The 15,740-nt window shown below is 39.7% G+C and overlaps 1 protein-coding gene across 3 annotated transcripts in view; it reads left to right on the top strand.

The window, feature by feature from the left end:
* The window catches only part of LOC122282056 (cellulose synthase-like protein G3), a 47,382-nt gene extending 32,508 nt beyond the window's left edge, over positions 1-14,874 (top strand). For 2 of the 3 annotated variants that reach the window (XM_043093980.1, XM_043093979.1), the window contains exons 2-6: positions 11,652-11,804; positions 12,072-12,197; positions 12,325-12,768; positions 13,584-13,931; positions 14,160-14,874. In XM_043093980.1, coding sequence (XP_042949914.1) covers positions 11,652-11,804; positions 12,072-12,197; positions 12,325-12,768; positions 13,584-13,931; positions 14,160-14,708 — 1,620 coding nt within the window. In that variant the 3' untranslated portion in view covers positions 14,709-14,874. The remainder of the gene's footprint in view (positions 1-11,651; positions 11,805-12,071; positions 12,198-12,324; positions 12,769-13,583; positions 13,932-14,159) is intronic. The other variant, XM_043093983.1, reaches the window with a different exon arrangement.
* The last annotated feature ends 866 nt before the right edge of the window (positions 14,875-15,740 follow it).

Genomic DNA, 15,740 nt, shown 5'->3' with positions numbered 1-15,740 from the left:
ATATGGGTATATATCATTTGTCATAAACAATCAAGTCAGCACACGATATTTGTTTGTTTTTTTTGTTTTGTTTGTTTTGTTTTGTTTTGTTTTTTTTTGTTTTGTTTGTTTGTTTGTTTTTTAATAACTTTGTGATCAGCATACGATATTGATGATCAAGTAACCCAACGGCTGGTTATGTCGGCCTAAATTGACTATATCACTGTGTTTAATATTAATTTTTAATGTCTCGATCGTAACGTGTCCGGCCACATGACATTATTAGCCGAACTTGTGACTCGTGACAAAAGTAATTGTCAGTATTTGTTTGGATTAGGTAAAACACTACTCCCACATAAAATTTCGTTGAATTTTATAATGTCTCGATCGTAACGTGTCCGGCCACATGACATTATTAGCCGAACTTGTGACTCGTGACAAAAGTAATTGTCAGTATTTGTTTGGATTAGGTAAAACACTAGTCCCACATAAAATTTCGTTGAATTTTATATTGTTATGTTTTACTTAATGACTAATAAAGTATTTTAAAATAAATTTATTGTTATGAAACTATCAAAAGGAGAGAGATAGAGTTCAGAAAAGTTATGAAACTTATGAATTTTTTAAAGGATTCAACGATATATATAGGCGTACAAAAGGGACTATGCTAGTACTATGCACTATGCATATGTCGGTCAACTCACTATGCTAATACTATGCTAGCACTATGCACTATGCATTTGATGGCTAGTTCAAGGTGGTCATACAATTTATTTTACAACAATGTTATTTTACAACACTCCCCCTTTGGATGACCACATATAATGAATATGCCTCGTTAAAACATTGCCAAGGAAAAACCCTGTGGGAAAAAACCAATGGTGAAGGAAAAAGAGTACAATATTCATGTGTACTGTAAAATGCTTTAAGATTGCCTCATTAAAACCTTGCAAAGGAAAACCCAGTGGGATAAAACCTTAGCGAAGGAAAAGAGTACAATCAGTATAAGTCTTCAAGACATTACTCCCCCTGAAAAGTGCATGATAAAAGGTCTTCAAGTCTCCGCATTCCAATGTTTTGCACAATCTTCTTAAATGTTGCAGTTGGTAATGCTTTTGTGAATAAATCTGCCAGATTATCACTTGATCGTATCTGCTTGATTTTAATTTCACATCTCTCTTGAAGTTCATGAGTATAAAAGAATTTAGGTAAAATATGTTTGGTTCTATCACCTTTGATATATCCTCCTCTAATTTGAGTAATACAAGCAGCATTATCTTCGTATAAAGTTGTTGGACTATCATTAATCACTGGAAGACCACACTTTTCTTGAATATGTTGGATCATTGATCTTAGCCAAATACATTCTCGACTTGTTTCATGAATTGTAATGATCTCTGAGTGATTTGAAGAGGTAGCAGATAGTGTTTGTTTGACAGATCTCCATGATATAGCAGAATTTCCATAAGTAAATACATATCCAGTTTGAGATCTACCTCTGTGTGGATCTGAAAGATAACCTGCATCCGCATATCCAACTAATTGTGGACTTGAACCATGTTGATAAAATAATCCCATATCAACCGTACCTCGAAGGTATCGAATGATATGTTTAATGCCATTCCAATGTCTTCGAGTTGGTGCGGAACTATATCTTGCAAGTAAATTAACTGAAAATACAATATCAGGCTGAGTGCAATTTGCAAGATACATCAGGGCTCCAATTGCACTGAGATAAGGTATTTCAGGACCAAGAATTTCTTCATTGTCTTCACAAGGACGAAATGGATCCTTCTATACATTAAGTGATCGAACAACCATTGGAGTACTCAGGGGATGAGCTTTGTCCATGTAAAAGTGTTTCAAGACTTTCTCTATATAATTTGACTGATGAATGAGAATTCCATTTGGCAAATGCTCGAGCTGCAGGCCGAGACAAAATTTTGTTTTGCCAAGATCCTTCATTTCAAATTCATTCTTTAAATATGTAGCGGTTCTTCTGATCTCTTCAGGAGTTCCAACAAGATTTAGATCATCAATATAAACCGCAATAATAACAAATCCGGAGTTTGATTTCTTAATAAAAACACATGGGCATATTGGATTATTCTCAAATCCTTCTTTCAATAGATATTAGCTAAGGCGTTTATACCACATGCGTCCGGATTGCTTTAACCTATATAAAAATCTTTGAAACTTAATAGAATACATACTTCTGGATGTACTCAGATTAGAAGCTTCAGGCATTTTATATCCTTCAGGGATTTTCATATATATATGTCATGATTTAATGATCCATATAAATATGCAGTGACAACATCCATCAACTGCATATCCAATCTTTTTATAACTGCCAAACTGATCAAATATCTGAATGTGATTGCATCCATAACAGGAGAGTATGTTTCCTCATAATCATTTCCCGGTTTCTGCAGGAAACCTTGTGCAACAAGTCGTGTTTTATATCGCACAATTTTATTACTTTCATTACACTTACGTATAAATACTCATTTATATCCAACGGGCATTATACCCTTTGGTGTTTGTATAATTGGTCCAAAGACCTCTCGCTTTGCTAGCGAGTTTAATTCAGCTTTAGTAGCTGATTTCCATTTTGGCCAGTCATTTCTACGTCGACATTCTTCGACAGTTCTTGGCTCAATTTCTTCATTACTTCTGGTAATGTCAAGAGCCATTTTATATGAAAATATGTTGTCGACAACAGTTTTATTTCTATTCAAAATTTCTCCTGTACTCATGAAATGTATCGAGATCTCGTTATTTTCAGGTACCTGTCCCTCTTCAAGGGAAGACATTTCATGAAATACCTCTTCAGGAGGTTCTTTCTCAGGAGATTTACTCTCTTCAGGAGCATAAATTACTCTTATGGACTGTGTTGGTATGGACTATTCAGGAGCACCAAATTCATTTTGTATTTTCCTCTTCCGAGGAATTTTGTCCTTAGCACCAATAGGCCGTCCACGCTTCAGGCGTATCTTAGACTATCCTATTGCTATTTTGGCAACTTGTCCTTCAGAGACCCTTGATTTCCTTCTTTAATTGTATCTCACAGGTTCATCGCATCCAGATGGATCTCAGCATCAAGGATCCAAGATAAATAATTTTTTCCAGAAATGTCAAGAGTAACGAATTCCAATTTTGTAAGATTTGACATTTTCTACATATATAAATCAGGAACATAAGTATGTTTAACATTTCATATTTATTTTGAAAACTACAAAAATATATTGAAAAACTTACTTGAAGTAGATGACTATTAGCTCCAAGATCGTCAGAACTTTCGTGCTGATAACGTGTTATGAAACTATCAAAATGAGAGAGGGAGAGAGAGAGCTCAGAGAAGTTATGAAACTTATGAATTTCTGAAAGGATTCAACGATATATATAGGCGTACAAAGGGGACTATGCTAGCTCACTATGCTAGCACTATGCACTATGCATATGTCGGCCAACTCACTATACTAGTACTATGCTAGCACTATACACTATGCATATGTCGGCCAACTCACTATGCTAGTACTATACTAGCACTATGCACTACGCATATGTCGGCCAACTCACTATGCTAGTACTATGCTAGCACTATGCACTATGCATTTGATGGTTAGTTCAAGGTGGTCATACAATTTATTTTACAACAATGTTATTTTACAACATTTATGATTTTTTTAATTTTTAAAAAATATCTAAATAGTTTAAAAATAGTTTAAAAAATAAGTTAAAAATAAATATTGGCGGACCAGAGAGTGCCAGAGAATCTTTTGTGGACGAAGCATTATCCTTGAAATATATATCCTTTGTCTTACTTGTTTGTAAGGTAGGAAACATATATTTACTTTTTATTGTATTTTATGTTGATTTTAAATTATATTTAATAGATATTACATTAATACTAGCGATACAAAATAACTAGAAATACCTGGAAAGGATATACACGGTAAATAAACAAGTAAAACTCTCCAAACTAAGTCTGTCTCCTAAACATTTGAGACCCAAATTAAGGCTCTTGTTGAGTAGGCCAAGTGCTTGCTTAGCGAAAAGCAAATGGGAAAAGTTGAGAGAAGGTAAAAGAAAACAAAAGAGTACGAAGATTAGGAAAAGGTGTTTGCTCCCATATATGCACGAGGACAAAGAATGCTGCAAGACGTGTATGGCCTATAGAGATAATTAAGTAACCATGATCCACAATTGTTTATGTCGTGTTTTGGAGCCTGGACAATTTAGTGATTCTTCCTTAACACTTGTAAGACCCAAGTAGACGAGGGCTCGGGATGCTATGGGACACTTCCGATATCTAAGTCAGAATTATCTCTTGTGGCGTGAATGTAAGAGGAGAGTGTTCAGAGAGTTCTACCTAAACCCTTGACATATTTATATATCCAGTCGTGGTGGTCCCCGTCCATTGCTAGCATATCGTGGAAGGGTGTACAAGATACTTAGCTAGTGGCAAGTTTCCATTATTGTCATATTAGTCGTCGTCCTGCCACATTATGCGTGGGTCGCCAGTTTGTCCCCTACAACGGGTGAGGGGTGGGAGGCGTGCACATTACCTTGTCCACAAAGGTGAGTGGACGTATGGCTCTATCGCTGCGTGCCGGCTTCCCAAACCATTTATGCTGAATCCCTGCTTATTTGGCGATGTGGGTTGTGGTCTAAGCAGGTGACATGAACAACAACGCATCTGAAGGTCCTCCTCAGGCCCAACCTAGTCCTCTTCCCTTTATTGGTTTTGTACTGGGCTATCTACCGGTTGGGTTGAGCCCTAAGGGGGGCCAAACCTCACAAGGCCCAAGCAGGGAGATAAATCCCCTTCTCAATACCCCGAGAATTCCCATCACAGAAGAGCGGTGAGAATTCAAAAGTTGCTGAACGTGGTTTGCATGACTCTGCCAATTACCATGGGCTACAGCCATGTTGTCACACATGGGGTGGCAGTTCGCCTCCCAACTGGCACGAGTCTCAATTAAGTCCTGTTTCACCCTCATTTTCCACTTCCCTCTGCTTTCTTCTTGAGAGCTCGTCGTCTCTATGTTCATCTTGTCTTTTACTTCGAGTCCTTTCCTTCTTCTTCATTAATTGTCCTCGACTTCCATCTTTTGCTCATCTCAAATGGCTCCCAAGAGTGTTCCATGATCTAACCCCAAGAAGGACCATTCCGTACACCCTAAAGTGACTTCTGGTGGTCCTAAAGGTGGGGCGCAATCAGTCACTAAAGAGAACCCATTGAAACAAGTTTGGGAGTCAATAGCCTTTCCTGCTGACCTTTGTGCACTACAGGGGGCATTTGGCATTCTCGACTCGGTCGCCTTGGAGGTTCTGGGCCGTTAGGCTGTGACCATCGACGATGTTGGCCTGGCGATGAAGGTGGCCCTCTTTACTCTACTATTAGTGAGCGGGCTTCGGCTACCATTCCGCAACCCCATTAGTGATGTCTTGGACCTCCTTGGCTTGGCGCCCACTCAGCAGCACCTGAATGCATGACAGCTCTTGGTTGCTAGCTATGTGATCTTCCGCCAGGTGTTGAACCATAAGACCGAGGTGTATCCCGATCTGATAGTGAGGGAATTCCTTTCTGTGTATAGGGAGCTACACCTTGATGGGTCATTTTTGCAGTTTTCAAGGCTCGTGGTCAGAAGTGGATATTTGCCTAGAGAAGCACTTTTCTCACATCAAGGATTGGACCAAGTAGTTATTTTTTGTTTCAGGCTCGGGCTGGGAATATCCCAAGGGGGAGGCTATCCACTAGGAGTTCTCGGTTCGAGCTGTTTCGGGAGTCATGCGGGATGTTCCAGAAACAGCTCGAGCTAAAGATAGGATGACCCAAGATAAGGTGACCTCTGACCTAGCCTCCCCCCGGTCGGATAGAAAAATGGAGATGGAACCGAGAAAGATGTTGTACTTGGTAAAACGGCATCCCCACTTCCACTGGTATCACTGCCTTGCTGCCGTAAGAGAAAGATGTCTTTCCTGTTGGAGTTCTAACAGTCGTTTGGTATTCCCACAAGACACTTGGTAGTTCCTCAGCCCATCTTCCTTTTTGATTTGTTAGCTTTTTCTTCAGGATTCTCATTATGATTTTGTTGGTAGCCTTGACTCATCCGTAGATTGTGGATGGTTCGGGGAAGAGTACTTGAACTTGATACCAAATTCTGCGCACCACTCTTGATAATGGGAGGAGTTGAACTGTCGGCCATAGGAACTTTGTGATAATGGCTGCGGTGATAGTTGCCAAAGTTTCTGCTTTTACCCATTCGGTAAAGTAGTTGGCCGTGATGACTATGAACCCTACTCCTTTTTGCCTGGAGGAAGTGGTCTGACCAGATCCAACCCGCACTGTGCAAATGGCCATGGGAACATGATTGACGTCGATTCCTCTAGTAGGCAATGTGGGATAAATGTGTGTACTTAGCACTTCGAGCATCTTTTTACGGACTCTCAGCATCTTTGAGTGCATGGGGCCAATAGTACCTTGCCTTGTTACTTTCGTGGTTAGCACTCTACCCCCCCCCCCCCCCTCCACAAAAAAAGTGGATTTTGTAGACTTATTTGTGTATCTCGCTTAGAATATATTGGTCCTCAACTTGTGAGAGGCATCTCAAGAGCAGTTCGGAGAAACCCCTTTTGTACAGGACCCCTTTTATTACCGTGAGCATGCTACTTTGTTTCTGACCTTCCAAGCTTCTTCCCCATCACTCCGCAACTAATTGGTGTGGAGGTACTTCACCATATTTTATTCCTTTCTAGCATTTCGAGACCAATGACCGAGATCTCAATCCCTATGGCTAGGAAGTCCACTATCTGAGTTATTGAGTTTTTTGTTAGGCACGAATCTTCTTATCTTGAGACTGTTCGCACCAGCTTGTCTGCCTCCTGGTTCTCCCATCTTGGTATTTGCTCGATGTGGAAGTAGTGGAAGAAGTCGTAGTCCTCTCCTGCAAACTGAAGATATATTTTTAGTTTTTTGCCTTTGGTGGAGAAATCGCCCCTTACCTAGCTAATGACTACTTGTCCCAATGCTCTGCCCATCGCCAGCCTGTCTAGTAGTGCTTCAAATTGGTCTTCATTCTTTTTTACCTTAAAGGCGAGCTTAATCATGCAGTTGTGTTCTTCATTGGCTCCTGTGACAATGTGCACTCCTATACCCTTGCCAGCCTAGAAAGACAAGCCATCGACTTAGACCTGCTAGGGCTCTCCTACAAGTGCTTTTGGCACTTTTTTGGGAAAGCTGTGAACTCAACCATAAATTCTCCCAGCACCTACTCCTTTACCTCTATGTGAGAGGAATACTCAATGTCTAACTTGCTCAATTCAACGGCCCAATTAAGCAAATGGCCCAAGTTGCCCATTCTTTACAAGAAATTTTTAACGAGAGTGTTTGTGAGCATTTTCACTGGGTGAGCTTGGAAGTAGGGTCTCAATCGACTGGCAACAATCACCAGGGCGAAAGCCATCATCTCTAGTTGCGGGTATCTTGCCTTAGCTCTTCTGAACGCACAACTTGTATAGTAAATAGGATGCTATTGGCCCTCCCTTTCTTGAACCAAGATTGCAGATACAATGTGTGGCAACACTGATAGGTATGTGAGCAAATCTTCTTCATGACTAATGAGCGACGGACAAGTCAAGTACTCCTTTAACTTATCAAATTCTTAGCTGCATTTGTCATTCCAGTCCTACACTTTCCTCAAGACCTTGCAGAATGGCAGGCATTTATCTGTTGAGCGGGAAATGAAACAATAGAGAGCGGCCACTCGCCCGACCAACTTTTGCGCCTAATTAATGTATCTTGGAGAAGACATGTTCATTATTGCCACAACCTTTTCCATGTTGGTTTCAATTCCCTGTTTGAATACCATGAAGCCCGAGAACGTTCCTAACTCCACTTCAAATGAGCATTTTAGTGGGTTGAGCTTCATTTTATATTATCGGAGGACCATGAAGGCTTCTCACAAATCATCTAGGTGTTGCAGGGGGTTCTTTGCTCTTATCTAGCTTGCCATTCACGTACACCTCCATGTTAGGCCTATTTGGTTTTTGAACATTCGGTGGACTGATTGTTGGTAAGTTAGTCCTGGTAACCATGGAGCCCTCGGTTAGTGATGAACTCAGTTTTTTGTTCATCGTTTGGGTTCATTCGTATCTAGTTATACCCTGAGTTGGCATCCATAAAGCTGAGTAGACAATGGCTGGCGGTGGAATTGACAATTAAATTGATGCGAGGAATCAACAATTCCTCAACTATGGCGGTGTACTCCTCAGCACTGCAGCTCCTCCACTTTTGTCGAAACTTCTTGGCCTCAAGGGTCCACACACAGTCGGTGCTTGATGAACACATTGTTGATCCTGGGCATTTCTTCATGGCTTCAGGAGAACTCATCTTGGTGTTCAACTAGGAGCTGCTTCATGGACTGTCTCACCTTGGGACTCATCCTAGTCTCGATTTGCACTGTGTTTCTCAATTTTGAAGGATCCACAGGAATTAACTTTAGGGGCTCATTTGGCTTGCCTTGCCAGTGGGTCTGTTAATCTTGAACTTCTTCATCCAGGTCATTTAGGCTACGGGGCAGTGGAGCCCCCACAGCGCCGATCATCTCGTCGAGCGTTAGCACGTCCTGTCCCTTACCTCTCAGCTCTTGTGAGTCGCACTCCTGAGTGAGAAGTTGTTCGTCCTTCACTTTGTCAACTCCTAACGGGGTGGGGAACTTGATCTTGAGGTTGTAAGTCAATGTGATCGCCCTTAGGCTATTCAACATCTGTCGCCCTAGTATTGCATTGTTAGTCTTGTGGTACAAGGAGTACCGTTGGCCCCTCTGCACAACAAGGCTAGTGTGCACACGTTTTCTACCATGTGCTGCGCCCTAGTTGACTTACTGCCTTTTGGCATGGTGTCCCGTGAATCTTTCCTGACTATTTCACAGGCATTCCCTTTTGCCAACCCCCTGGCCTTCTTGTCGGCTTGCTCCAACTCGATTTTCCTGGGAATGTCAGGTCTCACAAGGTGTTCTCCACGTTAATAAGTTGACTACATTGTCCATGAACTCCCACATCGTCATGGGGGTCTTTCATGCCAACTCTTGCATGAACGAGTTCCTCAACCAAATAGCTCCCAGTACGGCAGCCAAGGTAATGTTCTCATCTTGGTTGTCTGTTGTCATTTGCACCTTATTGAACTTGAATACGTATGTCTTCATACTCTTGTCGTCGTGTTTTGAGGATCAAGAGGTACAACATCGACCTTTTCCTTTTCTTGTTTGCCATAAATTGTGTTAGGAACAAGTGGGATAACTCTTCGAATCTGTTGATGGGTCCTGGGGGTAACAACCTGAACCATCCCCTTGCTGTGTCTTTCATCGTCAGGGGAAAAGCCCGACATGCAATCTCGCTTGGGAACCCATAAAGGGTCATTTGGGCCTTAAAAGTCTCTAGGCGCTTGAGGGGGGTCAATAGACCCATCGTACATCTCCATCTGAGGGACCTTGAACTTGGGCAGGAGCGATGCCGCCATGACTTCCATGTTGAATGGTAAGTCGGTGCTAGTGAGCAGTTGATCCACGAAGGATGATGAGCCCATCTTCTTGGCCATTTCCATATATTTATCCATGAGTTCTCATAACTCCTGGTGCATCTGTCTTCTTTCCTCTTCTGCCGAGTCAACCTAGGTAGTGGTTCGTGACTTAGCATGTTCATTCTGACTTGCCCTACATCTTCCATAAACTCATCGTTTGCCCACCGCAAGACTTTATTTTCCTGTCGGAGGCTTCTTACCTCCATGGCCAGCTTCTTTATCATGTCATCCACCTTGACCATCCTTGCCTCCATGTTTCTCGACTATTCTTCATGTCCGCGCATGGTTTGTGAACACCTCCATTGTTGATATTGTGTTTCGCAAGGGTGACAGCTGATTGTTTTGGTTCAGTTTCAGTAATAAACCAAAATATAATTGACAACTTATATACATGTTTATATGCGGACAAAATTAGCCAGTAAAGTGAGAGAAAATCGACGACGTCAGTTTTGACATGATCCTAGTCAGTTTTTGATGTCCCTTCAATGTTGTGATGAGAGAGGGAGAGAGAGAGAGTCGGGAGAAGAAGAAGAAGAAGGGAAGGAAGGTTATTAATCCCTAAGAAACGTTGTTGTTTGGTGTATTAAACCAAACGGTCTCATTTCATTCTAATTTTTTTTCTAAATGATACTTGTAAGATGACGCCATTTCACTTAAATGAAATGGCGCTGTTTTACCTAAGATATATACAAAAGATCTATATATATATATATTATATCAGCCAGTTCGACTGTTTGAATCTGTTCAAATCGGGATCCAACTGGTCAAGCTCGGTTTAATTAAGTTCCTACTACCGGCCGACTGGTTCTTTACCGGATTCAGCCGATTCTAAACTCAGGCGGCATGTTCACATCGACGAAGGTTGATTTCATAGATTTTTGTACAACCTCAGTGTTTCATAGACTGGGCACCTTAGCAATTCTTCCATGAGAACTCCGAGACCCAAGGAGATAAGGGCTCGGGCTGGCGTAGGACACCTCCAATGCCTAAGTTAGAATTATCTCTTGGGGTGTGAATGTACAAGGAGGGTGTTTAGAGAGTCTTACCTGAACCTGGGACATGTTTATATACTCGATCATGGTGGTCCCAGCCCACTACTAGCAGATCATAGAAGGGTGTATGAGACACTATTTTAGTGGCAAGTTTCCACCCTTGTTATGTCAACTGTTGCTTGGCCACATTGTGCGTAGGCCACCAGAGTGTCCACTACGGCAAGTCAGAGGTGGGAGGTGTGCGCATTACCTTGTCCACAGTGGTGAGTGGAAGTCTGGCTCTGTCATTGAGTGCTGGCTTCCCAGACCATTTAATGCAGCGTGCCTGCTTGTCCAGTGATGTGGGTAGTGGTTTGATCGGGTGACGCGACCAGCAACACATCTGAAGGGCTGCCTCGGGCCCAGCTCAATCTCTTCCCTTCACTAGTTTTGTACTGGGCTATCTACTGGCTAGTTTGGGCCCTGAGGGGGGCCAAACCTGACACTGCCCAAGTAGGGAGCTAAATCCCCTTCTCAACAATAATTATCGTTTTTAGTTTCTCTTTTTTATGCAAAGCTTATTTGGACATTTCCAATCATAAATTTAGCGAGAAAAATTAAAGGGTAAGTTTTTTTTTTTGGTCGGGGGGGGGGGGGGGGGGGGGGGGGAGTTTATGTTAATGTTGCCACACCTATTAATGTCACCTACCATGTTTCGCATATTATATGCTTAATCACATGACATTTATAACTATATAAGAGTAGTGGTATTTAAAGGCTTTTACACCACACACCATCTATATAGTATAATTTGATGTGTAATATTTAAAATTTAAGATGTATATTCCAAATCAAATTATGTCATATGAATGGTGTTTGGTGTAAAAATTTTCAAATAGAATTATTCTTTAGGCATTAATCAATGCCTCAATTATTGAATATTGTTGATAGTCATGATGATATTCCCATCATCCCTTAATTTCCTTATATTTCATTCTCTTCTTTATATTGAGAAACTTTGTGTCTGATTTCGTTGGGTTAATGTGATTATCTCATTATCAATTCATTTATTAATTGACTAGTACTCCTCTTGTTCTCAATGTACGATATCACAGAAAATGTATGAAAGCATGAAAGAAAGGGTAGAGAAAGTCCTTGAGAAAGGGAAAGTTGGGGAAGAGTATATCACTGAGGAGATAGAGCGCAAGGCTTTCAGCAAATGGACAAATCATGGATTTACCCACCAAGATCATCCCAGTATCATTCAGGTACCAACATTTATACTATGAGTAGTGCTACATTTACTTACAATTTTATTTACAATCTTACGTATAAGACTCATTTTATCAGTTTTCTTTTTAAATTAAAATTTTAAATTTTAAATTCCATAATCTTTGGCATATCAATAACTGACACGTCAATACATATTGTTATGTAAGTAAAACTTTTAAGTACAAAAAGCATTTTCCTTATCATATTAATTTTATTAGTTCCTAATTAGATATTAATTGGAAGCTTAAATCAATCATGGGTAGGTCTTATTAGAGAGTGGCAAAAACAAAGACGCGACCAACCATTTGATGCCAAACCTCATCTATGTCTCTAGGGAAAAGAGCAAGACTTCATCCCACAATTTCAAGGGAGGTGCCCTCAACGTCATGGTAAGCTTAATTTCCTGTATCTACTACCACCAAAATGCTCCACAATTTTATTTCCAATTAAAAATTTTTTGTAATTAATTTTCATGTATTTATAATTTTGTTTTCTCTTTGTCATCATGTAATGAAGCTTCGAGTGTCAGCCACAATGACCAATGCACCTATAATCCTCAACTTGGATTGTGACATGTATTCTAATGACCCACGAACACCTCTTCGTGCATTTTGTTACCTATTAGACCCTAAACTCAAGTCCCAATTAGCATATGTTCAATTCCCTCAAAGATTTAATGGGATCAACAAGAACGATACGTATGGTAGTGAATATAGACGGATGTTTTGTTGTAATCCCTTGGGATTGGATGGAATGTTGGGCCCTGATTATCTGGGAACTGGATGCTTCTTCAACCGGCGAGCTTTCTTTGGCGGCCCATCAACCATTGTGTCACCGGAGATCCCTGAACTTGGCCCCAACAGTGTTGTGGACAAATTCATCCAGTCCCAAGCGGTTTTGGAATTGGCACACAAGGTTGCAGGGTGTAACTATGAGTACAAGACCAAATGGGGTTATGAGGTAAGCTTTTTCTTATTATTTAGTACCATAGTTATATATATATATATATATATGTGTGTGTGTGTGTGTGTGTGTGTGTGTGTGTAAACTAGAGAACTGAGCTCATTTTATCTAGAGTAGTTTAAACCATTAAATTTATTAGCAAGCAAGACTTGTTATTTATCAATTTTACCTCCTTTTTTTTTTTTTTTAGCTTTCTAATAGTTTTGTTCAAATTACACGTGTCAATAGTAATGGAGGGTGATAGAGGCTGATCTGATCAAATTTAGAATCGTAAGTAGCAGAAGGTTTAAAAAAGGTAAACAAACTAGTACAGATAGTAAACCTTAAACTATTTCAGTACTTTATCATAAAACTCTCTGTAAAAAAGTTTACTATTTATACAGGGTGGCTCTTCCATTAGCCAACTTAGGCAATTGCCTAAGGCTAGTGTAAAAAAAAAAAAAAAAGGAAACCAATTAAGTAGAGTTTTTTAAAAAGACAAAAAATACCCAGTTAAAAAATTGGAAATAAATTGAACATTTTAACTAAAATTGTATATAATTTTTGGAAAGAGATAGACGCATAATGTAGATTCTACAACATTTAATGCAACAAGAGTATGATTTTCTAATAGTTTGAACTCTAGATATCCATTTAATACTATATATTTTTCTCTTTGTATTGAACCATTCAATTCATCCAAACAAGCAAGAATATGAATCTACTTAATTGTATGCTAATATAACAAGATATTTGTAGAGCATACGAATTCAGAAGGAGAATTGTGGTTTGAATAAGAATAAATGGATTGGGTGTATAAATTGGATATATAGGTGGGCTTCAGATATGGAACATTGATAGAGGACTTCTTCACCGGGCTTCGGCTACATTGCGAGGGATGGAGGTCCATATTTTGCAACCCTAAGAGGCCAGCCTTTTTGGGTGATGCACCAATCAGCCTCGAAGATGTCCTAAACCAAGTCCAACGATGGTCCATCGGCAATCTCCAAGTTGCCTTCTCCAGTTTTAGTCCATTAACCTACGGTACTAGATCTTTGGGCACTCTTATGTGCCTTGCCTACACTCATTATTGTTTCTGGCCCACCTGGTTTATTCCTCTCACCCTCTATGCATTTCTCCCCCAACTATGCCTTCTCCATGGACTTTCTATATTTCCAAAGGTATGCTTTTTACAAGTTACAAAATTTTTTTATTCATTATTTAGCTACTAATAAAGACTATTACTGAAGAATAGAGAAATATTAGTAACACATTTCCATATATATATATATATTGCCTTTGAAATTTAAGAAGCTTTCATGGTTAGGCTTTTGAACATTAAGCCTCTCCTTTTATTATTCTACCTTTCATCTATTTAGATTTTACTTATTGGTGAAAATATATTGCAGCTATCAGAGCCTAGTTTAATCTTGTATGTGTTTCTTGTGCTTGGAGCCTATGGACAAGATCTCCTTGAATTTTTGATAGAGGAAGGAACAGTCCAAAAGTGGTGGAATGATCAGAGAATGTGGATGATAAGGGGGCTCTCAGCCTTCGGGTTTGGATGCCTTGAGTTCTTCCTCAAATGTTTAGGGATTTCCACATATGGTTTCGGTTTGACCAACAAAGTGATTGATGATGAACAAAGCAAAAGATATGGACAAGGTATGTTCGAGTTTGGAGCCTCATCAAACATGTTTGTGCCACTAATAACGGCAGCCATTATCAACTTGGCATCATTTCTTATGGGGCTTGTACAAGCTCTAAGAGGCAGCAAAATGGAGGGTCTGTTTCTGCAAATGTTCTTAGCAGGTTTTGTAGTGCTGAATGCCTTGCCAATTTACAAAGCCATGGTCTTGAGGAATGATAAAGGAAGAATACCATTCAAAACTACTGCTACTTCAACATGTCTAGCTTTGACCCTTTATGGGCTCATTTCTCTTCCTCTTGCAAATTGAAATTAGGTGGTTTGCTTTTTATTATCTATATTATTCTAGCTCTTATATGAGTGGAACACTATATAACTTATCTGTAACCTTGGGCAAATTATTTAGGCCAACATTTATGCTATGTGGTTCTGAAAGATGAAAATAAGCATTGCAAATGTTGAATGGCTTGTGAAAAGGAAATGGGATTTAGAGTTTTTTTCATTGCATCTTCCTACTAATTTGCATTTTTGCTATTGCATGGAGTCTAGACTCTAGTGTTTTTTTTTTCCTGCTAAGCAAGCTCTATATAGATTGATTAATAGATAGATTGAGAATATATGAATAGTGGATGGGGGTTTTCGACAAACACCTATTAAAACTAGTACTGCACAAAAGAAAATAAATGACGGGCACTGGGAACAAATAAATGTTCCCTACCTTTCTGTTAAGTGGAATTTGCACAAAGTGACAATTTTAGTACAATCTGATAAGCGGATTATGAACCCAAGCCAGGGACCATAGTAGTTGGTGTGATTTCACTTTATTGTTCTGGAGCGATTAGTAGGAACATCCACTTCTTCATCCTCACGGTCCTTGGGTGAAGGAAGATAGCTCTTATATTAAGGTGCCTTATAAAAATATTGAACCGCTTCGCTCCATAGACATCATCACAAGAATGTCTTCTTTCAAAGTTGTCTTAGGTTTTGTTGCCAGTATGAACTTAGAAATTGAACAGTTTGATATGAAGATTGCTTTCCTTTATGGTGAATTGGAGGAGGAAATATATTTGGAGCAACCAGAGGGGTTCAAGGAAAGGACAAAAACAATCTTGTGTGTCGATTGAAAATGAGTTTATAAGGACTCAAGCAGACACCTAGATAGTGGTATAAGAAACTTGATTCCTTTGATTAAGCACGACTATGATAAAAACTACTTTTGATCATTGTGTGTTTATTAAACAGTTCTCTAATGGTGACTTTATTGTTCTCTTGCAAAATGTGGATGACATGTTGAGCAAACTTTTTGCAATGAAAGAGTTCATGCCCATAAAACAAATCCTTG

The sequence above is a fragment of the Carya illinoinensis genome, chromosome 11, assembly GCF_018687715.1.
Source record: "Carya illinoinensis cultivar Pawnee chromosome 11, C.illinoinensisPawnee_v1, whole genome shotgun sequence".
Lineage (NCBI taxonomy): Eukaryota > Viridiplantae > Streptophyta > Magnoliopsida > Fagales > Juglandaceae > Carya > Carya illinoinensis.
This window is presented reverse-complemented; position numbering and strand designations above follow the sequence as displayed.